Source organism: Sceloporus occidentalis, unplaced genomic scaffold (assembly GCF_023333645.1).
Source record: "Sceloporus occidentalis isolate IW3139 unplaced genomic scaffold, rSceOcc1.0.p SCAF_10, whole genome shotgun sequence".
In the NCBI taxonomy this organism is placed as follows: domain Eukaryota; kingdom Metazoa; phylum Chordata; class Lepidosauria; order Squamata; family Phrynosomatidae; genus Sceloporus; species Sceloporus occidentalis.
In genome coordinates, this window is record NW_028316990.1 from 31829703 (window position 1) to 31856979 (window position 27277).

The 27277-nt window shown below is 41.7% G+C and overlaps 2 protein-coding genes across 2 annotated transcripts; both read left to right on the forward strand.

Moving 5' to 3' along the window:
- The first annotated feature begins 21 nt into the window (after positions 1–21).
- LOC149306362 (acyl-coenzyme A synthetase ACSM3, mitochondrial-like) lies at positions 22–10128 on the forward strand. Its single transcript, XM_089539603.1, has 13 exons — positions 22–222; positions 609–819; positions 1268–1478; positions 1856–1999; positions 2379–2535; positions 4033–4112; positions 4951–5074; positions 5862–5942; positions 6232–6333; positions 7338–7465; positions 7889–7988; positions 8882–9001; positions 9521–10128. The coding sequence occupies exons 1-13, from the start codon at positions 22–24 to the stop codon at positions 9605–9607; spliced, it is 1746 nt and encodes a 581-aa protein (XP_089395729.1). The 3' UTR covers positions 9608–10128.
- Positions 10129–16748: 6620 nt separating this feature from the next.
- Positions 16749–27023, forward strand: LOC149306363 (acyl-coenzyme A synthetase ACSM3, mitochondrial-like). The gene is made up of 13 exons (XM_089539552.1): positions 16749–16943; positions 18277–18487; positions 18660–18870; positions 20186–20329; positions 21646–21802; positions 22641–22720; positions 22956–23079; positions 23586–23666; positions 24668–24769; positions 24914–25041; positions 25286–25385; positions 26186–26305; positions 26934–27023. Exons 1-13 carry the CDS (start codon positions 16749–16751, stop codon positions 27021–27023), a joined length of 1743 nt encoding a protein of 580 aa, XP_089395678.1.
- Positions 27024–27277: the final 254 nt, after the last annotated feature.

The following is a 27277-nucleotide window of genomic DNA, read 5'->3' on the forward strand; positions in this document are numbered from 1 at the left end:
GCAAGATCTCATTTTTCTACCATGAAATCTTTACTGAAATCTCCTCTTTTTAAATCCTGCTGGATACTTACAAGGCCTCATCAGCCATTTTACGGACATCCCAGGTTTCTTAGTTCTCCCATTTTTGCACAGTATGAAGCTGTTAGCCAAGGAAAGCAGCCAGTCCCCGAGTATTTTAACTTTGCAAATGACGTACTGGACAAATGGTCACAACTCGAAAAGGTAAGATCACATTCCTTCTGTCTACATACGATCTTGCCTTTCTTTCTGGAAGGCAGTAATGGTTTTAAAAAATACAGTGGGTCCTTGTTATAAACTGGGGTTTGGCTTGATACTTATGGACTTCAGATCCTTCCAAGGTTTCTCTCCAAAGGTTGTCAAGCTTGAATGATTGATTATTTAGAACTCTTTATAAACCCTGCAGTCTAGGACTTAATCTGTTATCTGATAATTTTGTTATATAGTAGACAAAACTCTGCCAATTAAAGTAGACAGTACTGAGCTGGGTGGACAACTAGCTGGACTCAGTATAAGGAGTTTTCCTCTCTACTGGCTCTAGAGACAATGCAAACCATGTTTCCCTTCCTTTTCCCCCCTTTGTTTTTTAGGATGGGAGGAGGCCTTCCAACCCAGCCCTTTGGTGGATAAATGGAAGAGGCGGCGAAGTGAGGTGGAGCTTTGAAGAGCTGGGACTCTTATCCAGGAAAGTGGCCAATATACTCTCAGACCAATGTGGCCTACATAAGGGAGACAGGATCCTGGCCATTCTGCCCCGGATCCCAGAATGGTGGCTGGTGACTGTGGCTTGCATAAGGACAGGTCAATAAAAAATAATGTGAAAATCAGAAGAAAATTTGATTAGGGAAGAGCTAAAGTCAAGGCAGCTCTTGACCCGACCCACTAGTTTGATCACGACTCCCAGAATGCCATGTTGGCTGGAGATTCTGGGAGCCATAGTCCTTAGAGGTCTTTAAACAGAGGCTGGATGGGCATCTGTCAGGGATGCTTTGATTGAGAGTTCCTGCATGGCAGATGGAGTTGGACTGGATGGCCCTTGAACTCTTTTCCAACTCTATGATTCTGTTCTATTCTAAAAACTAACATAGCCAAACTCTGAGCTAAAACCATGAAAATGTTCATTGTCTAGCCTGTCTCTTCATTTGTTCAAGAACCAAGAGAAAGGAATGATCAACAGTAAATGGCTGGCTAGATCTCCCAAGAGTGCGTCACAATATAGTGCATCACCATATTGTCATTGCTCTTGTAGGAATCACCATCATCCCTGGAACAACCCAATTGACAGCAAAAGACATCCAGTACAGATTCCAGGTTTCCAAGGCCAAATGCATCATTACCACGGACGCTTTGGCGCCTGCAGTGGATTCTGTAACAGCTGAGAATCAGGATCTGAAAGCCAAGCTGATGGTAACCTCTGAAGGCAAAAGAGCAGGTTGGCTGAACTTCAACGAACTGCTCAAGTGAGTGGCCTTCCTTGCATATCTCCAGAGCTGTCTCAAAACATTCCCTTGCTTGAGACAAAATGACAAGATATTTCAACCACCCAGTTTCATATACAGAAGCTAACTGGAGTAGAAATACTGAATCTTACTTCAACACAGGCAATGCATCCACACACATACACATACGCACACAAACATGGGATAATGGCACTTTACCACATGATGTTGTGTGAAAACCATTCATGCAATTGCGGGTTAATCACAGGTTAATCACCGTTTATACTTCCAATTTTCCCCTGTGTGATAAACTGTTACAATTCACATGGTTTGAGTCTCATCTCTTTAGTAATCTTGTAGTGACTACCTTAACCACTATGGTGTTCTTTTCCACATAGGGAGGCACCAGCTGACTACATCAATGTCCAAACAAAGATTCAAGATCCAATGATAGTTTACTTCACCAGTGGAACCACAGGGGCTCCTAAGATGGCAGAGCTTTCTCAGGGGAGCATGGGTTTCAGACCAATCGTCAACCAAAGGTACCAATCGCAGAAAACCAAATGAAATGTGTCAGTGTTTCAAGGAATTCTAAGTGTCGGACACTATTGTTGTGAATTCAGTCTAAGGGAGGCAAATCACAGGGTCTTATGGAGAATATTATTGCCTTAATAACTTGTTGCCAACGTGACACATCAACATGATGAGTATAACCTGTAATACTGATTAGAATTTGCCAACCATTGACTTGTCAGCTATAATCCCACTGAGTATATAGCTACTGAATTCTAATAGCAGGATGTCCTGATTGTGAATTCATTGGGCATGGCTCTTCAAATTCAGTGCCACTGGGTATGCGTTTTGGTGAGCCTTTGTTCCACCGCCGAATTGCCTTTCAGTTTTCTTTCCACTGTTTATCAGATGCTGGCTGGATTTGACTCCTTTGGACATCATGTGGTGCACTGCAGACACCGGCTGGGTGTTGAATAGCCTGGGCGCTGTTTTTGATCCATGGGTTTTGGGATCCTGTGTCTTTGTACATAATCTGCCACAAGTAGAATCAACAACCATCCTAAATGTAAGATGACCATTCTTATCAACAAATTAGTCTGTCTCTTTTTGTGTTCTTTCCTATTTATCTTACCAGCTAGTAAATGGCAGCTAGTAAATAGCTGGGATTAAATTAAATGGGGAGGGTGGAAGGTAACTACCTTATTTAGTTATTTTGTTTAGTTATCGCCTAAATCAGTGGTTCCCAACCTTCCTAATGCCGCAACCCTTTAATACACTTCCTCATGTTGTGGTGACCCAAACCCATGAAATTATTTTTGTTGCTACTTCATAACTGTAATTAAATAGATGTTTTCCAATGTTCTTAGGCGACCCCCATGAAAGGGTCATTTAACCCCCAAAGGGGTCCCGACCCACAGGTTGGGAACCACTGGCCTAAATGTTTGGGTTAGAATCGAATAAATTTCCACATATGATACTGACTTTAAAGCAAAAGTGAACATTTTAAGGACTGCAATCATGTTTAAAAGATCAGACAAATCCTAAAAGTACATCAGAGGACATTATCTTATACCAACTCAGATAATTTGTCAGTGTAGACTAATGGCCCATTCACAACCCATAGTTATAATGCTATGATTCTGCTTTCACTGCCTTGGCTCCATACTGTCCTGTCAACAAACTAGGATTCCAGTTCAATGAGCTTTTGCAGATGAAATAGGTGCCATTTTGCCTTTTGCCTTTGACAGCCCTGTCCAATCCAGTATTCTATTGCACAGGATACCTATATGAAGCCCACTAGTAGGACAGGAGTGTGACTGTACCCACAACTTCATGAACCCCAACAAATGCTATACAAAGGCATATTCCCTGATTGTTGTTGTTGTTGGCCTTCTCTGACTTATGACACCCTAAGGAGACCCTATTCTTGGCCAGTTTCTTCAGAGAGGGTTGGCCATTGCCATCCTCTGAGGCTGAGAGAGTGTGGCTTGCCCAAGGTCACCCAATGGGTTTACATGGGCAACTTCGGATTCGACCCCTGGTCTCCAGAGTTCTTGTCCAGTGCTCAAACCATTACACCATATTGGTTCTCATACTCCCTCCGATACTAGAGGCTATATATATATATCCATCCTGAGCAGCAGCCACTGATAATCATAACCTCCCTGAATTTTCTTTTTATCTGTCCTGAATTTGCCACCATTCAGTTTAAGAGGATGGCCCTGGGATAAAGCTTCTCTCTATCCACTTTCTCAAACCACACACACAATTCTGCAATAATGAGATACATCTTTCCTACTGAGATGCTGGTTTCCTGGCACAAAATTGACAGTCCCAGATTACTAGGGATGCTAAATATGCTATAAAGATGCTTCCCTGATGTAACAGAGTTATTTGAGAGTGAATAGAAAAGACATTTGTCCAGATATAGTTAAGTAAACGTTCCCCTTCGCCACCCAGTCGGTCTGTTTGTAGGAGGAAGTAACAAGATTCTCTAAAGCTCGGTTGACCAAGTTTATGCACAAGCTTTGCTCACATTTATTTATTTGTTTTAACATCCTAGACTCTCTCCCGATTTCCCATCACCACCATCCTGGGTGCGCCAACCTTGTTCCGCATGTTGGTGCAGAACGATCTGAGCAGGTATCTTGGGAAGACGTTTTGGAAGAATGACCCTTTCAATGAGTATTAACTGACGTACCACTCCCAGTGTCAATAATGTTGTTGAAGATGATAACTCCCCAGTTCAAAACACAAACCCTGGTCATTTCTAAACCTTGATTCCAATCCTGGACAAACGTCCCAAGAGGTCTTCTTAAGCTAAGGTTGCAAGAGAGGAACTCCTCCCAGTGGCAAGGAAAGAGGCCTTCACTCTCAGTGGTGTCTTCACCATTGATATGGCAGTGTTCAGGAAGCCTAGGAAATGCAATGTGGTGGCAAACCTATGGCACACGTGCCAGAATTGACACTCAGAGCCTTCTCCGTGGGCACGCATACGGTCACCCCAGCACAGAGTTTGGCACAGTTCATTACTAGAAAGCCAGAGGGATGTGGCACTTTGCAATAAATAAGTAGGGTTTGGGTTGCAGTTTGGGCACTTGGTCTGCAAAAGGTTCACTGGTTTAACATCTTCTGTAAAGATGTTAGGAACCCTGGAAACAACACATCTCAGGGATGTTGTGGCTGCTATTGTTAGGCTATGCAGTTCAAGCAATTTCATAGGATATTACCAATGGAGATTGAGGCTGAGAAACATTGAGGGTCACAGTGGGAAAACATGGTTTATATGTATAGCGATCCAAACTCAGATTTTTAAAAATTGAGCAAATCCTGGAATGACAAATCTATCAGTAATTGCTTCCATTGTTGATTTTTTTACAAAATACCATTTCCTCTCATTCCAGATATGAATGAATTTGCACATTTCAGCAAATACTTGTCCAAAAAATAAACCCTAAATAAGCTTCTCACCTATCTTTAGCTATAAATTCATGAGTCTGCGGCACTGTATAAGTGCAGGGGAACCGCTCAACCCTGAAGTGATGGAGAAATGGAAGAAGAAGACAGGACTAGACATCTACGAAGCATATGGGCAGACAGAAACAGTAGGTTCTTATTAGGTTTTATTTTGCTCCGTTCAGTTCGTTGTATTTTCTTTTAAAAAATCGGCATTTAAACTGCATGCATTTCTCCCATAAAATATGTATTTCTCCATAAAATGTTTTTGCATGCAACTTCCCTTAAAATAGGCATTTTATTCTGCTACCCTTCTGATGTATTTAAATGTTAAGATCAAAATAGCATAAAGTGAGCCAACAGGTGCACCTCTTGGAGTAGAGCCTTCCAAATTTGGCTTTGGGACACCCATCCTCTCAGGTCGGCCATTGGCCACTCCAATGGACATCCTTTTGTAGCTGAGCCTTCTTGGAGTAACAAAAGGCCTATTTGAACTGTGCAGTGCAATGTTTTGCTGGGTTTGCTCTTTCGCCTGGTTCCTGTTTTGTTCTTTGATCCATCCTGTTTGGTCTTCTAATCCTGATTGCTCTTTGCTCCCATTTCGGAGTTCTTGACTCTTTTTCAGACTGCTGGAAAGGTATTCCCTTCCAACAGTTTGAACTGTTTAACCTAAGATGAAGTCCACTGTGACACACTTATGCATCAGCTATTGCCTTCCTTCAGAGCTAAGTTTTGTTAAACAATTGGACACATTGGATAGAGTCATCAACAATGGTTTGTTGTAAATGGGGAAGAGGCATTGGTCTCTGGCAAGACAACAAATTTAAAGCTAAAATCCTATGCACACTTACCTGGCGATTGGTCCTATTGAAAGCAGTGGAACTCACATGTCTCTTTATATTTTCAATTTCAAAATAATGCTCTTCTTATGAACAGGGCATGATCTGTGTGGTTCGCAGAGGGATGAAGATTAAACCAGGTTCGATGGGAAAGGCATGTGCGCCATATGATGTTCAGGTGAGTGAACATAAATAGCTGGCTTCCATTGGTTTTTAAATTATACCTGCTGTAATGACCACAATGGAATAATGTATTTCATGAAAGAAAAGCTCATCAGTACTCATGTTATCCAAGTATCAGAGGCAATATGCTGGGGATAATCCTATTGTCTTCATAACCCAATTGCAGACTTGCCATAGGCATGTGGTCAACCACTGTCCAGCCACAGAATGCTGGACTATATAGTCCTTTGGTCTGATCTAACAGGGCTCTCATGTTCATGCATTCTTATGTTCTCTTCTTCCAGATTGTAGATGAAGAAACAAATATTCTGCCTCCTGGGAAAGAAGGAGAAATAGCTATTAAAGTGAAGCCAGAAAGACCACTGGGTCTCTTCTCTCGCTATATAGTAAGAAATATGCTTTTACTTCTCAATAAATTTGGGGATTTTTACAGGGTATACAAAGACACTAGACTTAAGCAGGATGGATGTGTCTACAGGGGTTTCCCTTGGGAATTCCATCAGAGCCCAAACAACAATAATCAATTAAAAAAATTGCTAATCTCATGCCATGTTTTTTTAATGCTTATAAAAGACACAGGTTTTGAGTACTCTGTTCAATCCCGACCCTAAATAGTAATCAGGGAGATCCTGAAAAGGTCTGGAATAAAGGTGTTGGCCTTGCAAAATTCAGTCAGTCCCTCTCCTGGTTCATTTCTTGAGCCTACCAGCAGCATACCCTATTAACCCAATGGAGCACACAATTGGTTATTGTTGTTGCCGTGTGCCTTCAAGTCATTTCGGACTTGACCCTAAAGTGATCTTATCATGGGGCTTTCTTGGCAAGATTTGTTCAGAAGGAGTTTGCCTTTGCCTTTTCCTAAGGTTGAGAGAGCATGATGTTCCCAAGGTCACCCAGTGGGATGCCATGGTCAAGTGGGGATTTGTAACAGGGTCTCCAGAGATGTAGTCCAATGTTCAAACCACTAAACCGTGTTGGGTCTCTATGTGATTATACCTGTGTTTATACCTATAGAATCATAGAGCTAGAAGAGACCACAAGGGCCATCCAGTCCAACCCCATTCTGCTATGCAGGAACTCTCAATCAAAGCATTCCTGACAGATGGCCATCCAGCCTCTGTTTAAAGACCTCCAAGGAAGGAGACTCCACTATACTCCGAGGGAGTTTTTTCCACCGTCAAACAGCCCTTACTCAGGACATTCCTCCTAATGTCGAAGTGGAGTCTCTTTTCCTGTAGCTTGAATCCATTGTTCCGGGTCCTGTTCTCTGGAGCAGCAGAAAACAAGCTTGCTCCCTCCTCAATATGACATCCCTTCAAATATTTAAATAGGGCTCTCATATCACCTCTTACCTGTGACTTATTCCACCTTTCTGAAATATTCTCTGTAGGACAATCCTGATAAAACAGCTGCAACAGTACGAGGAGGTTTTCACATTACAGGGGACAGAGGAGTGATGGATAAAGAAGGATACTTTTGGTTTGTTGGGAGAGCGGATGATATCATCAATTCTTCAGGGTTGGTTCCTTTTCTTTCCTCCCTCCCTCTCTCTCTCCCTTCCTTTCCCTCTTATAATCATTTATACCATACATCTTGGACCTCAATCTCTATACAATCCTGAAAAAAGACCCTGATTTGAAATCTTGGGGAACCTCTGCCAGTCAATGACATTGAACTGCAGCTCCCATTAGCCCCAGCCAGCTTAAACAATAGTGAAGGACAAATGCACCTGAGGAAGTAGACTCATGCCTACCAACCTCTGTCTTTCAGGTAGCCTCAAAGGTGCTGCAAGCTCCTTTGCATAGGGTTATTGTGCTGAGTTATTGTCCAACAAAATGTATAGGAGAGCATACATTTCCCAGAGATGTTTATACACTGGACCTTTTCCCTCCCTGACTAACAACTATCTGCCAAGCTAATAATTTTTGGTTTCTGTCTTAGGTATCGTATTGGACCATTTGAAGTAGAAAGTGCACTTCTAGAGCACCCAGCAGTAGCAGAAGCTGCAGCTATCAGCAGCCCAGACCCACTCAGAGGAGAGGTGAATATACTCTATTATCATTCCTGATCATTATAATACTAACCATGTGAAGCAGAGAGTTGGGATGCCAGAGACCTAAGTTCAAATGTTCACTCAACCATAAAACTTGTTGTAAGGATAAAAGCAGAGTATTGTGTGCACTACATTGGGCTCACTGGAAAAAAGATGGGATACAAACGATGGCTGGTATTCTCTGTCGCAGTCTGTGTTACGTTACTTTGTGTATACTTATATAGCAGAGGAGCACTTACATACCCTGTTAGTGAATTGTGAAGACCATAGAATCATAGACTAATAGAGTTGGAAGAGACCACAAGGGTCATCCAGTCCAACCCCATTCTGCCATGTGTAACGAGACATTGGCAAGATGCCCCAATGCATGTTGGCACTCCCTAGTTACTTTTCCAATACTCATCAGTCCTATTATGCATCAGTCCCAATGCATGATGGTCAATTCTCTGCTTCTCCTAGACAGTAACATCACAGCAGCCCCTTGCTGAGTACAAACATTGCAAAACTTCTCAATTCAATTCCCCTTAAAAAGAGATACATCCCTTACTAAATTCCAGCTACTGTCAATAAAACATTAACCTCCTTTTACCTTTTTTTAAAAGCCTAATTCAAGTGGGAATCATGCAGCCCTCCAGATGTTGTTGACTACTACTCCCAGCAACCCTAACCAGCAGAACCAATGCTGAGGAAGGCTGGGAACTAGAGTGTGAAACCTTGGAAGGGATATACAGTTCTCACCACTGGCCTGAATTATAGTGCTAGTTCCAATTAGAGCAGAACCATTGAACCAAGGTTAGATTGGCAACAGGAAGCATGCAAAATGGAGTTGTTTTGTTCATGTAGAGGATGTCTCTGCTTATTGTCCCAACTCCAACTTTTAGGTGGTGAAAGCGTTTGTGGTCTTGTCTCCTGGCTATATGTCTCAAGATAAGGAGAAATTAATTCACGAACTGCAGGAACACGTCAAGAAAGTGACAGCTCCATACAAATACCCAAGGAAGGCAAGTACTGCCAGAGGATAAAGAGATTGACAGAAGTGGCATTGTTAACTGGAACCTTATTTGTTCATTTATGTAAGCTATATAATGTTATACCTCCAACCTCCAAAGCCCTTAGAAAAGATCAATATATTACATACGTCAACCATAATGTATTTTTAGGGGGGGAAATGAACTCAAATCATTGTGAAAATTCCTATGGGGAAATAGTATCAGGCCTCAAAAGTCAGTTAGCCCTTACTGTTATCTCCCATGAACAAAATGTTTTGGATGATCTTAAGGAAGGGAATGAAATCAGCTAGACACTGAAAAGAGTGGGTTGTAGTGATGTAGGAGTAAGCAACTTTGACAACTCTGGAGGCCATTTTTCTTTCCTATATGTACCATGCTGGCTCTCATTATTCATCATACAGTACTTCTGGATAGTCATGCCTCCTCCTAAGTTTCACAATGCCAAAGAATAACCATGCAGAAAAGAGAAGGAAACATCACCCTCCCTTGTTTTGTTTGTCTCTTTGCTAGATGGAGTTTGTTCAGCAGCTGCCAAAGACAATCACAGGGAAAATCAAACGGAATGAACTGAGGAACAAAGAATGGGGGCGAGTTTAACATGCGCAGCTTTCTGAATTCTGTGGACATTTATTCAAGGCCCACTAGTGCTGGGATGGCCTCTTTTGCAGTTAAAATGTGGACCATCAGACACATGGGCACAACTGTCAAAACCACTACGGGGGTCTGAAAGACCAAGATTATGAAAGACCAATGTGACTGATGATGATGCTGCAGCATTAGTTTCGATGGCTTTATAGATCTCTCCATAGCTATACAATCTGTGTAGCACCATCTTAAATCAGGTTCAGCTTCTGATGCAACTAAAGATGCCAGCGTAGTTATTTCAACAGGACCAAGTTCATGCCCACAGGATCGGTGTGATTAATTCAAACAGCCAAAGTGCTCAGTGCAAAATTTGGATTGTCTATCAGGACACATAACACCCAAGATCACAAGCCTGATATAAAAAATCTACCAGATTGGGAAGAAGCATGAAACATTTGATACTTATATCTGCAACAAGCGGTCAGAGGTCCTGTTAAAAATCCCTAGCAATTCTTTTTGTTTGACAAAATTTATTCCCCCACGTTATTTCCACGTTTTCATGTGAAAAACACGCTCTGTGCTTTTAATCTGTATGCTCAAAAGTATGATCTTTGGAATATATTACAATCTGGTTTGTTCATTTGCAAATCTATAAGGCAAGACTCTTGGAGTCTGTGACACTATTCCTCTTCCAGGTAACTCAGAATGTAACTATGCGCACTCACTTTAGTTCTCTTATGATATCGGGGTCTAAAGGCGCCTCATAATATGGACAACCTTGTGTGCTCTTCGGGATTCTTGTTTGAGCATGGTTAAAAGACTGAGGGGCTATACAGATGGGCAGCATCTGTTTACCCCGGATCAGTGCCACAGCAGCCGCAAGCAGCAGAACCGATTCGCTCTCTGGAGGGAGCAAAAGGAAGCCGCCCCAAGCGGCTCCCTGGAAGCGGCGTCATAAGCGCTGTACCGTTTGGGCGCTGCAGCACAGTGGCATCATCATGGCACGCACCATGTAAATGGGCATGTGCCAAAATGGCACCATAGGGGTGGGGTCATGGCATGGAGCATGCAGAGGCTACATCGTGACTCCACCCACAGGTTGGCATTTCATATCTGTGCAGACCCTAAGTTAACAACATAGGCAAAAGTTAACAACAAATATCAGTTCCTTCAACAAAATGTTGCTTTATGATCACAAATTTTAAATGGAGTTATAATTTGTATCAGACTCCAGCTCTTCCTAAACTCTCACATATCACTACTCTCTCTCTCTCTCTCTCTCTCTCTCTCTCTCTCTTTCTTTCACTCTAATGACAATTCTCCATAATATATAATTTGTCAAGAACAAATTGTGCCAAACTAAACTTAAATCTTTTTTAAAAAACTGGGTCACTAGTTTAGTAAATGGTGGGAATAATGTGGACATTATCTGAATTTCAGAAAAGGTATGTGATGAAGTCCCCCGTGATATTTTGATTAGCAAACTGATTAAATGTGGAATATATAGAAATACCATCAGATGGATCTATAATTTATTGGAAAGCTATGTTCAAAAAATGGTCATTAATGGCTGTGCTTCAAACTGGAAGGAAGTCTCAAATGGGTTCTGTTCTGGGTCTGACACGCTTTGATATTTTTACCAATGACTTCGATGATGATTTAGAGGGAACACTTACCAAGTTTGCAGATAATACAAAACTGGGAGGGGAAGCTACACACTGGAAGATAGGAGCAGGATTCAAAAGGACTTTAATAAATTAGAAAATCGGATGGAACTGAACGGAATGAAATTCAACAGAGACAAATGCAAAATTCTACATTAAGGGCACAAAAGCCAAATGTACAAGTATAAGATGAAGGATTCGTGGCTCAGCAGTGCTACACGCAAAAAGGATCTTGATGGTCATAAGTTAAACAGGATCCAGCAGTATGATACTGCGGCAAAGACGATAAATGTTGTTTTAGCTGCATAAATAGAACTATAGTTTCCAAGTCAAAAAAAGTAATAGTCCCACTATATTTCTGCACTGGTCAGCCCTCATCTGGAGTACTGCGTTCAATTCTGGGTGCCTCGTTTTAAGAAAGATATGGACAAGTTGGACGGAGCAGGTTCAGGGAAGGGCAACAAAAATAAGAGGTATGGTGAACAAAACATATGAGGAAAGGTTGAAGGAGCTGGGCATGTTCAGGATGGTGAAGAGAAGACTGAAGGGTGACATAAAGGGCTGTCACAGAGAGGAAGGGACAGACTTGATCTTGGCTGCTCCAAAGGATAGGACCAGGTCTAACGGTTTTAAGTCACAGGCAGGTAGATTTCAATTGAATATCAGCAATGGAACAAAATGCCTTGGGGGTGCTGGGGTCCCTTTCTCTGGGCATCTTCAAAAAGAGGCTGGACAGTTACCTGCTGGGGAGGCTCTGCGTTGTGTGTTGGAGGCTATAACTCAATGGTTATGGTCTGGTTCCCCAGACTAACAATCAGGAAAATGCCTGGGCAAATAATAATAATAATTATTATTATTATTATTATTATTCGCTCTCTGGAGGGAATTTTTTATTTATATTCTGCTTTTTCTCAAAGGAAACAAAGCGGATTACAGCAATAAATCAATAGTTAAAGAAATAGCCATGTTAGTCTGTGGAATCAGTATGTTGAGAGATTGTCTAGCACCTCTGAGACTAACTGAAAGGAAGAAATTGCCAATTCACTTCTTTCTTTCGGTTAATCTCAAAGGTGCTACAACATCTCTCTACATGCAAACAGTTATTTAGTTGACCCCAGAAACAGCAAACACTGGGGGTCCATCTAACAGTATGCACCCAGAGCATGAAAAGTTATATTTTGGACTACATCCTCCAGAATTCATCAGCTAGCCTGGCTATGTTGGTCGGGGAGTTCTGGGAATTTAGTCCACAAATATACTGTGTATATTCAGCTATACGTTGACCTCATGTATAAGTCGAGGGCAGGCTTTGGGACCAAAAGCATGGATTTTTATATGATCTTTGGGTAAGTCAAGGGTAAGGTATAGGGGCATGTAACAGGATCTAAAGCAGTGGTTCCCAACCTGTGGGTCGGGACCCCTTTGGGGGTCGAATGACCCTTTCATGGGGGTCGCCTAAGACCATTGGAAAACACCTATTTAATTACAGTTATGAAGTAGCAACAAAAATAATTTCATGGGTTTGGGTCACCACAACATGAGGAACTGTATTAAAGGGTCGTGGCTTTAGGAAGGTTGGTAACCACTAATTTAAAGGATGGAGCAAGGAAAACAATGCCAATGAATTTACAAGATTCCAGCAGGCATAACATTTTGTGACCAGACTAAAGGCTGGTTGGATGAGAAAAGAGAGGAAGGTCGATGCTTCCAGGACAGAATTTACGCTTCAGTTCATTCTTTTATAAGAGTTAAAGTTCAGTGTTTACATTGACCTGTGGATAAATCGACTCAGATTTTTGGGGTCAGTTTTTCGACTCAAGTTTCTAGACTTACACTGGAGTATATACAGTAATTTCCTCAGGTCTTTATATGTCTAGCAAAGAGGTGGGAGACCTGCGGCCCTCCAGATGTTGTTAGACAACCACCCCCAACAAACCTATGCAGCATAACCAATCTGGAAGAATGCTGGAACTTGTAATCCAATGGAATCTGAAAAGGCTGCATGATTCCCTCCCTTGGCCTAGTATTAATATTAATACTAGAATGATTAATATTAGAATACCAATTGCTCAGGAAGAACTGGCTATCATGCCCTACTTGTGCGTTTAGGTAACCACTGTTGAAAACTGGGCTTTGGTCTAATCCAGTGTGAGTCTTCTTATATCCTTACAAGATCAGATAAGGTAACATCCACCAATGAATAAGCAATCTGTCTTGAACTTTAGACAGTAGACTATACCAAACCCTCTTAATAATAACAGCATCTTATAAGGACAAACTGATATAATGACAGGGAGGCTGTTGGGTTCAAAGGGGGAGGACATAAATTAATTTGCATAAGGGGCCCAAGCTACAGCCTTATTCCAGTTTGCGTCTTAAAAATGGATAACCACACAAGAGGATGAGCTCAAACGCGCATCACGTCGAGGTACGTTCATGCCACTTGCCCCCTTGTTCAGTGTTCTGTACACTCTAGCACCACCCAAGTCAAATCAGTCCAAACTGTATTGATTAACCAGCAAGGTTGCCACAATAATTGACTAAGATACAAATTATGCATTAACAAGTATCAAGATGGGGACACACAGCTGCTTGATGGCAGTACATGCGAAAGGGATCTGGGAGTCTTAGTGCACCACAGGCTGAACATGAGTCAGCAATGAGATGTGGCAACTAAGAAGGCCAATGCAATCCTAGGCTGCCTCAATATGAGTATGATGTCCAGATCAAGAGAAGTAAGAGTATCACTCTGTTCTGCTTTGGTCAGATCTCGCCTGGATATTGTGTCCAATTCTGGGCCCTACAATTCAGTCTGGATGTAGGGTGTCCAGAGGTGGGTGACAAAAATAGTGAATGGTTTGGAAACCGTCCCCTATGAGGGAACTGAGTATGTTTAGCTTAGAGAAAGGAAGGTTAAGTTGTGACATGATGGCCATGTTTAAATATTTGAAGGGATGTCATATCGATGATGGAGCAAGCTTGTTTTCTGCTTTTCCAGAGACTAGGACATGGCACAATGGATTCAAGATACAGAGGAAGAGATTCCACCAAAATGTTAGGAAGAACTTCTTCACAACTTACTCTTAAGCTTTTGGGCAATGGAACACGTTGCATTGGATGTAAACATACTACACTGGTGGAGTCTTCTTCAGATTCTCTGTCGGAAGTGCTTTGACTGTGTATTCTTTTGTGGTGCTTTGATTGTGTATGGCAAGGGATGGGCTGGATGGCCCTTGGGGTCTCTTCCAGCTCTATGACTCCATACAGCTACAATTAAACTATTGGGAAAGGTGAAGCTGCACCATAGAGCCTCCTGCTTGCTGTTGCACAACTTCAGGAATAATATTGTATGCAGCACCTCCTTCTGTAATGCTCCCAAAGGTATGCTCTTATGTAACTGGGGATTTCTTTGAGGAAGGAGTGTGTTCCATTGCCAACAGCTCTTAGTGTCGGGAACTTCTTTCTCATGTTGAGCTGGAATCTCTTTTCCTGGAGCTTGCATCCATTGTTCTGTGTCCTATTCTCTGGAGCAGCAAAAAGCAAGTTTGCTCCATCCTCAAAATGACATCCCTTCAAACATTTAAACGTGGTTATCATGCCTTGGCCTCAGAGGGAGAGAAGGAGCAGTCAAAGCTCCACCAAAGACAGAAGAAAGACCCTCCTTGCATTCATCTGCATTGGCCCTGGACTCAGAGGGAGAGAAGAACTGCTGGACTTGAACCCTTTTCGCCACTGCCATTCCTTTCTCCTTTTGTTCCGTGTCTTTTTTAGATTGTAAGCCTGAGAGCAGGGAACTGTGTGATTAACAATTTGGAAGTTGCTCTGGAAGAAGAGCGGAGCATAAAAACTCTGAATGAATGAAAAAGAATGAATGAATGAATGTATCACCAACAGGATTCCAGCCACTGCCTCCGTTCCCTTCCCTTTCCATATTTCTGCAAATCCAGAAAAAGTGTGGCCACTTGTGTAACCCACCAATAGGATCCCAGGCCTTAGATGATTTCCCTAATTTTAAATGGGGAAGAGGAGTCACATTTTGCATTTTAAACATTTATTAACCAAAAGGGAATAAGGGGAAAATGGATTATTTTTGTAAATCAATACATCTCCAGTAGAAGGTTAACATTTGATGAGAGGGGGAAGAAAATCTACAAAAGTGTAGCAAAATTTCACTGCGTTCATTTTGGTTTTAAGTTAATGGTTGATGTATGTCTGGAATACAGAACATTCCTCTTTCTTTAACTCCGGTGGCTTTTCTTTTGGTCAGCAATCTACTATCCAGAGAGGGGGACCTTCCATTCATCCACTTATATGAACAGGTATCCTATCTTCTGTTTCTTGTTCTTTACCAACTCAGCGCTGGGATTCTAGTTTTTCTAAAGGTATTTAAGAATAATGTTCTACTCTGTATTGATGATTTAATGATGAAGATTAGGTAACGCATAGCATAGCATAGACATCTAGGTTTTGCATAGCATAACACATGGCATAGCATAATGCATAGCATGGCATAGATGTCTAGTGCATATGAAATGGAAGGGGGAACAAGACTTGCTGGAAAGCATTAATGTTCCATAATCCCAACTGCAACTGGCGCCATGTAAATTAACTGGCCAGTGGGATTAATAAAGCTAGATAGATCCCAAGCACCTTCTAGATTTGGCATTGTATAACTTCAGTCCTGACATTAACTGCTTTAAAAGAACATTGCACTGAAAAGTAGATAGCGGGAGTCAATTTTAATTCCTTTAAACTTTCTAGTTGTCTTTGGAAGGATCATATGAGCACATGATGCACCGGTCCCTCCACAAGCAATAATGATAATGATAATGATAATGATAATGATAATAATAATAAGAAGAAGAAGAAAAGAAAGAAAGAAAGAAAGAAAGAAAGAAAGAAAGAAAGAAAGAATTCAGTCTCTAGAGAATGGGAGAAAAGTCAAATTCATTTCTTCTCATTCATAACATCCAGGTGTATACATACACCATATTCAGCTTTTATAGGTCACATAAGCAGTTAGCTTCATTACATTTGAGTCTATAGGTTAGATCCTGGTAATAGGCCCATTGGACGCAATGGATTTAACGTACCAGTGGTCATCATTAATGGCTCTAAGTAATTTGTCATAACTAAATAAAGTGTCATTGATCTCCAAAAATATGACTAACTCAGAATCCAAGACTGTAAAGGAAAGTCTCCTACCTGCGCACACAATGGATGCGGCCCACACATCAGGGTCGTCGTTACATAAAAGTAGTTCCCTATTCTTAGTGCAAGGATATTACTCTGGGGTCTGAGTTTCTACTTCTAAGAAGCTCAATGGATGTGGACTAAATATTTGTTTTTACTGGATTTCTAGTTGTGGTTTTGCAGTCAGCATCAGCTGTATTAATTCATTCTTGATATGCTGGTAATGATATCTGAGTTTGTTGGTTGTTTAATTAGAATTATAATTTTGCTCTTTCTGCAGCTGAAAGCACTTTGCAATGAAGCTTCTCTCTAAACTCCCACCCGTTTTAAAGTCCGCCAGTGCCCCCAAATGGCCGTATCCCATCAAAAGCCAAGCCAGCAGCGGATTGCCATTTATGGATTTCTCAGAACTTGAGGATATATACAAAAATGTTCCTGAGCATTTCAATTTTGCAAAGGATGTCCTGGATAAATGGAGCCAAAAGGAGAAGGTATGGCACTCTCTCTCTCCTGAACAGTACAATATTCTTTAACTATGGTGCCATCTTATATTGATAAATCAGAAACAGATTGACTGTTGTTCCGAGACATAGCTATGTTAGCCTGATACATCGGTATGCAAAGGGGTCTTGTGGCACCTTTGAGATTAAGTGTGCGAAATAAATTGTAGCATAAGCTTGCTTTCTTTTTAATATTTAAAAAAATTAACACACCAACATAAACAAATTGCAACAAAAAAAGTTGGGAAAGGTGAAGCTGCCCTATAGAGCCTCCTGGTTGCTGTTGCACAACTAGGGCAATAATATTGTACACTTCCTTCTGTAATGCTCCCAAAGATACGCTCTGGTGTAACTGGGGTTTCAGCATCATGTATCACCAACAGGATTCTAGCCACAAGAAACTTTTAGAAGCTTTTAAAACACATTACTGTATATACTTGCATATAGGTCGACCTCATGTATAAGTCCGGGGTGAAACTTAGGGGGCTATAAGGAAGGATGGAAAGGGGGAAATACCACTTCTGTCCCTCCTTCTCCTTCTCTGGATCTCTCCCAACCGATTCCCAGGTGCTGGAGGAGAGGTTTTAACATCGGATTGAGAAAGGAAATAATTGCATTTAAATGGACACTTGTTTCCATAGGAAGCCAGATCTTGCAAAGGGGACCAGAGAGAGAAACAAGTGGATTTAAATGGAAAGGTTTTTCCATGGGAAGCCAGGTCTTGCAAAACAGAGCAAAGAGAGAAGCAAGTGGATTTAAATGGGGAGTTTTTCCAATAGGAAGCAAAGGCTTGCAAAACGGACTGAAAGGGGAAGGAATTGGTGTTCAATGGAGATTGGGGCATCAGGTTTGCTTGCTTGAGGACCCTTCTAAGCACTACTGATGTACTGACCCTTCTATGAGTCTACCCAAGATTTTAGGGGCAATTTTGAGGCACAGATTCCTTGACTTATAGTCGAGTATATATGGTCATTAAATGGTATAATATATTGCATATTATGTTTTAGAAACTGTTAAAACACATTGATTAAATGGGCTCCTGTCATTAGTCCCAGCTTGTGCCAGCCTAGCAGTTCCAAAGCATGCAAATGCAAGTAGATAAGCAGGTACCACTTCAGTGCAGTCATGCTGGTCACTTGACCATCAGAGCAGTCCTCTAACAATGCTGATAACGTAACGTAGTAATGGAGATGAGCACCACCCCCTACAGTCAGTTATGACTAGACATTCATGTCAAGGGACTACCTTCACCTTTACCTATATTGTGACTTAGAAACTTATTAAAACAGATTAATTAAATGAGATAATATATTGTCTCTGACAGGATGGAAAAAGACCTTCCAACCCAGCTCTCTGGTGGGTAGATGAGACGGGAGAAGAGGTGCGGTGGAGTTTTGAGGAGCTGGGATTCCACTCCAGGAAAGTGGCGAACGCTCTCTCGGAGGGATGCAATCTGCAGAAAGGAGAGAGACTCCTCGTGATTCTCCCAAGGATACCAGAATGGTGGATGGTCACTGTGGGCTGTCTGAGGGCAGGTCAGTAAGAGCCAACTGATGCTAACGAACAAGACAAAACCAACCTCTTGGACAGAAGATTTATTTGGAGCCCTGCAGGGGTTACAATCCTGTATGCGAGAAGGGAGGATAGATGTTTCCTCTGCTCCCTGTTTTCTTTGATTGTTCAAATCATGCTTCCTTTTCTTCCTAGGCATTGTCTATATTCCAGCAACAATCCAGCTGACAGCTAAAGACATACTGTACAGGCTCCAAGTCTCTAAGGCCAAATGCATCATTACAAATGATACCTTGGCTCCATTAGTAGATTCTGTAGCAACTGAATGCCCTTCACTGAAGAGCCGGGTGCTGGTCTCCAAAGGGAAAAGGAGAGAAGGATGGTTGAACTTCCACAACTTGGTCGAGTGAGTATCTTCCACTCTCCTGTTTCCTAAGGCGAGCAATCTTTGTGTATTCCTGCATGGCAGGGGAGATAGACTGGATGGCCCTTGCGGTCTCTTCCATTGTTGATATCTATATGTGTGTAAATGTCATGATCTGATCCCAAAAAATATTATAAAAAAGAATATAATTGAAGAATCAAGCATCACAAAAGTGCATGAACATTTGACATTTATAACAGCAGAATGCAAGAGGCTAAAGCAACATGAGCTAATCGTAGGAAAGGGAGTAATAACTCTGCATGCTTGGGCAAGGTAAAAAGAAAAACGTACATTTATCATCTATAGAAATCCACTGAAGGATCAGAAAGGAGATAAACAATAATGTGCAAAGGGAGGATCATCCCTGGAGAACCCAGACATTTTTGACAATTCCCTAAAATCCTAATATCTTTTGGGGGCAGTATGGGCAAGAATGAATTGGTGTCAGGACCAATGAACTCTTATCCCAATGAGCAGTCAATCAGTCTATGATTCTATGATTACAAGTGAAAACAAAAGAGGTAGAATCCAAATCAGTATGTAGAGAGATCTTGTAGCACCTTTGAGACTAACTGAAAGAAAGAAATTGGCAGCACGGGCTTTCGTAGACCTCAGTCTAAATGCATCTGAGGAAGTAGACTTAAATCTATTAAATCCAATTTCTTTCTTTCAGTTAGTCTCAAAGGTGTTACAAGATATCTCCCAGAAGAGGTGCCACAGGTGTGCTTGTGTGCCATGATGACGCCTTTTGTGCGCAGCATCATTTAGGCGCTGCGCACGATGTGCGCCATCATAGCACTCGCTGTGTAGATGGGCACGCGCCAAGATGGCACCCAGGTGGCACGGTAAGGGCTTTGAGCCTGTGGACGCTCAGCGCTTACTGCGCATACAGGCCAGCACAAAGTGCGGGTCTGCACCACCCCTCAATTACTAATCAATGATCACACCAAGATTAACATAGGCACTCATGGCAGATTCTATGCCCAAAGGATGCTCTAGCTTTTGACAGCTGGATTGGAGAGAAGTGGATAGGATCCTGTTTGTGTGGAGAGTGTGGCACGTGGCTTTCTGACGTGTGTTTTTCAAACTAACAACAAAGTAATTATTTGAGTTACTTTTGAGAAAATAGAAATTAGAGAGTCACTTTTATTAAAAAAAAGTAACAAACAGTTTTACTTGGTGACCTTGAAAGTATAAAAGGAACTATATTTTTTTAAGTAACTTTGCAAACTCAACATAGACTATTAGTTCTGATTCTTCATATTTTACCCTAATTTGCTTGTTTTCTGTTTTAAAGAGCTGCACATGACAACCATCAGCCTGTTAAAACCAAGAGCCAAGACCTAATGAGCATCTTTTTTACTAGCGGCACAACAGGTTATCCCAAAATGGTTCAACATTCTTGCAGTAGTTTGGGGATTGGATTGAGCTTTTCTGGCAGGTATGTCTATTTCTAAACCTTCAGGGGCAGCAAATATAAATAATCATCATGTGGGATCTTATTGCTGTATAGGCTTTGGGAAAGAAGCCCACGGCTTCATCCAGGAGAAGGAGCAGGAGGGCTTCCATCGGAGATGAGAGAGAATATTCTCATTTTTGTATATATATTTGGATTGGAGAACCCCACTGTGAGCAATGAAGTAGTTTAAGCACTAGTAAAGTGCCCAGGTTTAGAGCTATTTTCATGACCTGACATTTCTGGACAATCTTCAAAGTCTTCTCATATTCAATATACTGCTGCATTTTAACCTGGAAGATAGTAAAGCAGATAACTATAGTATTACATGCAAAGGGCAGGGGCATCTCCAATGACAAAATTAATAAACATATCTCTCAGACCCTCAATTCTGATCCAATTTAGGATTCTCCCACACCTGTAGCAATTGCTATTTACGTTTCAGAATCCAAAGGCCTCAGTCATATTTAGTTAGGTGTTCTCACATAAGTTAACTTTCATTTCAAATAAGCTTCATTCATTCATCCATTCATTCATTCATTCATTCATTCATTTCAAATAAGCAGGTCCTACAGCCAGCCTAGTGTTATGATTTGAGTCTTGGACTACCGACTCTGGAGATCAGAGTTTGATTCCCCGCTCAAGCATAGAAGCCCACTGGGTGACCTTGGGCAAGTCACACTCTCTCAGCCTCAGGGGATGGCAATGGCAAAACTCTCTGAAGAAACTCGCCAAGAAAACCCTATGATAGCCACAAGTCAAAAATAACTTAGAGGCACACAACAACAACAACAAACAGCAACTCAAGCTTGAACACCTACAAGAGGCCAAAATGGCTGAACTGAGGCTATTGTACTTTGGACGTATCATGAGACAATAGGGAGTTTATTGCACCACTAAAAAGAACCCTTCTTAACTCTCCCAAATTGAAGTCTAATTTGGGATGCAGCCAGGTTCTATTGCCTGGGTTTTGCTGCCGAATCTGCTGGCCGAATACAGCCCTGCTGCAGCCTGGGTCCCAGGCGGACAAAGTTGGGAGAGGTCAGTCGGGTTTTTTAGTGGTGCGATAAAGTCCTAGGATTAATTCAAAAAGATGATTAAGTGTAGGAAAGTGGAAGGCAGTAGGAAAAGAGGAAAGCATTCACTCAAAGAACCCACAGCCCTGAGTGTGCAAGACCTGAGTAGGGCTGTTGGTGACCAGACCTCTTGAAAATTCTCTCATCCGTAGGCCATAAGTCAGAGCTGACCTGGCAGCAAATATCAACAACAAACAGCATTGATGTTTGCTTTCTTATGAACAGGAGCTGGATGAATCTGAATCCCTCAAGCACAATGTGGGGTGTTTCTGATACCGGCTGGGTCAAGTTTGTCTTTGGCAGTCTGTATGGCACATGGACTCAAGGAGCTTGCGTCTTTTCACACGGCAAGATGCAGTTTGACTCAACAGTGGTTCTAAATGTAAGAGCAGCATGGTTTCCTTCGTAAAGTACAAAGCAGGTATTATATATTTAATTTGTGGCCTGTCTTTCTCTTGACATGGGACCCAACACAGCTTACAGCAAGGTTAAACAGGATCCAAGGTTAAAACAAAGTGCAACTGTGTAGAAAGGTATGTTGACTAAGGAGTTTATCACACTGGGGCTGATTTCGACATTAAAGAGAGTTTGGAGAGCATTTATGAAGCAGAAATGGCGAGTAATTGTGCGAATGATTATCACACGCAATTGCGCAAATAAAGTGGAAATGCATTGTCGCTGAAATGCCAAAAGTAAAAAGATGCACATTGATGCTTTTTTGTGACCACTTTAATGGCGGGTTTTGTGCGAGGTTGTGTGAAACCGTTACACGTAATTACGCAATTTTCCCAGGATAAACTCCTGATCTCCTTCGTGTGACAAACTCCTAAAAGGCTCCGATTTATGTACACCAGATTCCATGCCCCATGTGTGAGTGCACACTACACACAGAAAGACCATTTCCAGACCCTCCAGCATTTCACAAATCAAAAATGGGACACATGTGTGACCAAGCAACATGACACTATGAACAAGAGAGCAGAATTAATAATAAACAACAGTCTAGGAGAAGTTGTATATGCTCTACTCACTGAACCGTGGTGCTTCCCAAATGTCTACTCACCTCTCCGTTTCAGGGAGACAGTGGAAAGCAATTTCTCAGAATCATTTGAAACCAACTCAGAAACTTTCAGGAGGGAAAATGTTCCTGACCAAAGCTTACAATTAAAATGCAAAGCCTTGAGCAACCAATTGACTATTAGGAGTGTTTTCCCCTTTAGTGTCTCTCCAAGTATCCAGTGACGACCTTCTGTGGCACGCCAACGATTTTCCGCATGCTACTGAAGCACAATGTTAGCAGGTATGACTGCCGTGCCCAGTAACAATAACAACCTTATTTGCTAAATCTTTGGGCTAAAATTACTGTTTTCCTCTTGGCTTTTTGCAGCCTGCTCCAGATTCCTTTCCTTGGGTTTGCGCCTTCGTTTCTCCTCCTCTTTTCCATCCCAAGCACCTAGAATTAAACTCTGCCCCTGTCGTTGTATACTTTGCATTTTGCAAACATCCGCTAAACATCTTTTCACCCATTTGTCTAGATACAAATTCAAGAGTCTGAAGACCTGTCTGAGTGGCGGTGAACCCATCAACCCTGAAGTAATGGAACAATGGAAAGCTCAAACAGGACTGGAGATCTATGAAGGCTATGGGCAGTCAGAGACCGTATGTTTGTGTTCAGTCATACATCTTTTCTAATCCTATTTTATTTCATTACAGTTATATTTAGGTTTTAAAAGGTTACACTTGACCCACTCCCCTGACTAAAAAAACAAGGCTAAATTGCTTTTCAGGGAAGCCCCCAGGAGCATCAGTTCCTCTTTTATGCTTCCTTGAGGCCCAAGTTTGGAGAAAAGGCTGGATATTACTACTTCAAAATTGGCATTGGATTCCTGGTGAAATCCAAATAGTTAAAGTGCATACCCATCTTTGACTAGCTTTCTCCTCTATGGATTTATCTAATCCTCTTTCAAAATTGCCCAAATTGGTACCCATCGCCGCATCTTGTGGTACCCAACTGCACTGTTTCCTTGTGTGCAGCTGTGTGAAGAAGTACTTCCGTTTCTCTGTCCAGGATGTTTTAAAACCAGCTGACAGCTATCATGTGTGTGTATGTGTTTGGTTTTGTTTCAATGAATGCCCCCCACCCGCATTATTATTTCTTTTTACAGATTTTGGTGTGTGGAACCACAAGAGAGATGGAAGTTAAGCCTGGGTTTATGGGAAAGCCCCTCCCGCCCTTCGATGTCCAGGTAAGTCCACATGGAGCAGGGATGGGTCACTTTCTTAGATCTGGGAACCAGTTTGTCTCCCGAACTTGCGTGGCATGCCACAAACATATGTCAGCAATGCCAAAACAGGAAGAAAATCAAACCAAGAAATGGCCAGAAAGCACAGTATTTTGACAGTGTCCTAAACCAAACAAAGCATGCAGAGGCCATGTGCTTTGTTTTATAGAAGAACTATGCTTCCCGGAGCATGGCTTTCCTTGTTTTAGATTTTTTTATCCCGCTTCATTTAATTTGAAGTTGAATGTTTTTAGGTCTTGGGGCCCAGAGTGAGAATTGATGCAGATACTCTCCAACATTTCAGATTTAAACTGGGACCTAAGTGGTCAGATAACATCGGTTTATACAGGAATAAAACCTCACACTTTCCAAGGTTTTTTCTCTCTCTTCTGCAGTTGCTTTCAGTTTGTAGCAATTGAATGAAGATGAAAATGAAGGTCTTTAAGCAGAGGCTGGATGGCCATCTGTCGGGGATGCTTTGACTGAGAGTTCCTGCATGGCAGAATGGGGTTGGACTGGATGGCCCTTGCGGTCTCTTCCAACTCTATGATTCTATGAAAGTAGGAGGAGTAGAAAGAAACAGGGACATTTTAAAAGCAGATGAAAAGAATAGAAGATTAATTGGGATGGTCTCTGCCAAACCAGGACAGTGGGAAGATATGCATGCATCTCATAAGCCACACTTTTCTAGTTGTCCACTCTCATTTATAATGTGAGAAACATTCAACAGAATAACCTATATACCAAGAGTTGGAAATGGGTGTCCTTCCAGAATTGGTAGACTGCAGCTCCCAGCATTCCTTACCATTTGCTATGCTCGCTCAGGCGGATGAAAAATACAGCCCAATACCATCTAGCACAATTTCCAACTTTGCTTTTGAGTCTGATTTAATTTCATCAGGCCATAGTTTGATATTTCGGATAAAGAGACGGAACAGCTTGAATTTGGTTTTCCTTCTTCCTAGATAATCGATGAACATGGCAAGCACCTACCACCTGGAGAAGAAGGAGACATTGCCATTAGAATCAAACCCAAAAGACCTTTAGGGCTCTTCTCTGGCTATTTGGTAAGGAGGAACCCTGGTATGTTTCCTTCCTCTATCTGGGGTGGGCCATTTGCACATGCAAGGCCTCACTTGATGTTGCAGGAATCAAGGGATGTGCATGCATGAATGGACCGGCTTTATGGGATGCCGTCTCGTTGTTTTTAGTATGATCCCGTGAAAACCGCTTCCACAGAACGTGGAGACTTCTATATTACTGGAGACAGAGGGGTAATGGCTGAAGATGGCTACATCCGCTTTGTCGCAAGAGCTGACGATGTCATCTTATCCTCTGGGTAGGCTTGTTTTCTTGCCACTTTGTATGACTACTGATCGGTGATATGGTGGAACCAGGGCTTGCAGGGCCCAAGAGCATGGACTCTGTAATTTGCAGGGAGAATGGTGATGGCTTGAATTCAGGATGTGACTTAACATTAAAAGAATTTCCATCTTGAATATGAAAAGATTCCTGAAGTTTGGCAAATTTTTATCAAAACGCAACTGAAACAAATTCTCACCCATTTGTATTATTATTATTAGGTATCGCATTGGGCCATTTGAAGTGGAATATGCCTTGTCAGAGCACCCAGCAGTAGCCGAAACAGCTGTGATCAGCAGCCCAGATCCTATTAGAGGAGAGGTAAGAGAGTCAACAGCATCTATGATGCATGTCAGGATAATTGTGTCATATTGTTGTAATCTATTATGTTTTTACTTGTATCTGGGGTTTTTTATTTTGTTTTTTAAATCATGTTTCATATTAACTTCTCAGTCACTGCCCCCAAGATCTGCAATCCCCTTCTCAGAGACGCTAAGGTCGGCATCTTCCTTACTTCCGTTCTGCATCCAGATAAAGATCTTTTTTATTCTGGCAGGTCTTTGAGAATTTGTAGGTTTCGTGGGGCTTTTTAAAGATGTAACAGGCTGTGTGTAATGAATTTTTATTTATTGGTTTTAATTATGCATCTTTTAACTACTTTTAATTTTCATTTTTTAAAATATTAATTACTTATCTTTTGTACGCTGTTAATTTTTAACTTTGTTCTAAGTGTTGCAAAAGACAGTGTGACCGTTGTGAAATGGTTCAGCAACAATTGGCATCAAACTGAAATCCAAGTCGACGTGAAGCTCACGTCCAAAACGCACTGCAGAAAGAATCCAGTTTGAGACCACATTAACTGTCCTGGCTCAATAAAATGAAGTTTTATTGTGGCCCCAGAGAAGGCTAAATGTCATACAAAATTACAGTTCCCAGAATTCCCTAGCACTGATCCAGGGCATGGTTTCTGAAGTGTGTTTTGGACTTCAGTATGGATGGCTAGCTTTTCCTGTTTCAAAAAACATTACCTTTTCAGGGCAGTGGAGAGAACCCAGGACCAAAGTCCTTGGAGTCCGAGGAGGGTTATCAATTCATCTTGTCCTCGTTGGTTTTTGTTGTAGGTTGTGAAAGCTCTCATCATCCTGACCCCTGCCTATGAGTCCCATGATAAAGACAAATTAATTCGTGAACTTCAAGAACACGTCAAGAAAACCACGGCTCCATACAAGTACCCCAGAAAGGCAAGTACAGTAGTCAGTTTGGCTAAGCATGGTATTAACTGGACTCAGAACAATGGATGCAAGCTCCATGAAAAGAGATTCCACCTCAACATTAGGAGGAACCTCTTGACCCTAAGAGCTGTTTGATAGTGGTACATACTCCTTTGGAGTGTGATGGAGTCTTCTTCTTTGGAGGTTTTTAGAGGCTGGATGGCCATCTGTTGGGGGTGCTTTGATTGTGAGTTCCTGCATGGCAGGGGATTGGACTGGATCAGGGCCCTTGTGGTCCTTTCCAACCCTGTCATTCTACGATTCCAGTATTTGCTATGTGACCTTAAGAAGAAAGAAACTTTTAATTTACTTTTAAGTTGTGTAATTCATCAATAGTTTGATAAGGGGTTAGATGTAGATGAAGAAGGTAAAATGCTGAAAGGATTCACATAGCGTTCCACTGTGTTCAGAAATGGCCTGATTCAAAGGGGAGGATGTGAAAAGGGATGCAAGGCCTATATATGTGGGTCCAAACCTGGCTGTTAGGCAGCCAGTCCATGATCAAACCCGGGGTGTCTTCACAATGAATAAATACAGCATTCAATAAACATTGGCTGGTATACTCTTTCTTTTCTTCCCCTCTCCTCTCTCAATATAGATCGAGTTTGTTCAAGACCTGCCCAAGACAATTTCTGGAAAAATCCAAAGGAAAGAGTTGAGAAGGAAAGAATGGGAGAAAGCCCAGTGACATTCACAAGCAAAACAAGAGACTGATGGTTGTTTGACAACACAACACTCTCAAGAGCGGATGGTGATGATGTTTGCTGATGTGGCTATTGGAGTCTAGTTGCATTGTCATGCTTTTCAAACATCAATTCACTCAACTATCATCGTCATTCATAAAATGGAGATGAATAAATAACTGCCAGCATAACATATGTTCATAGTGATCTCAGTTCTTCTCATATATGTTGTTCCTTATGTAGTTAATATGGCACAAGT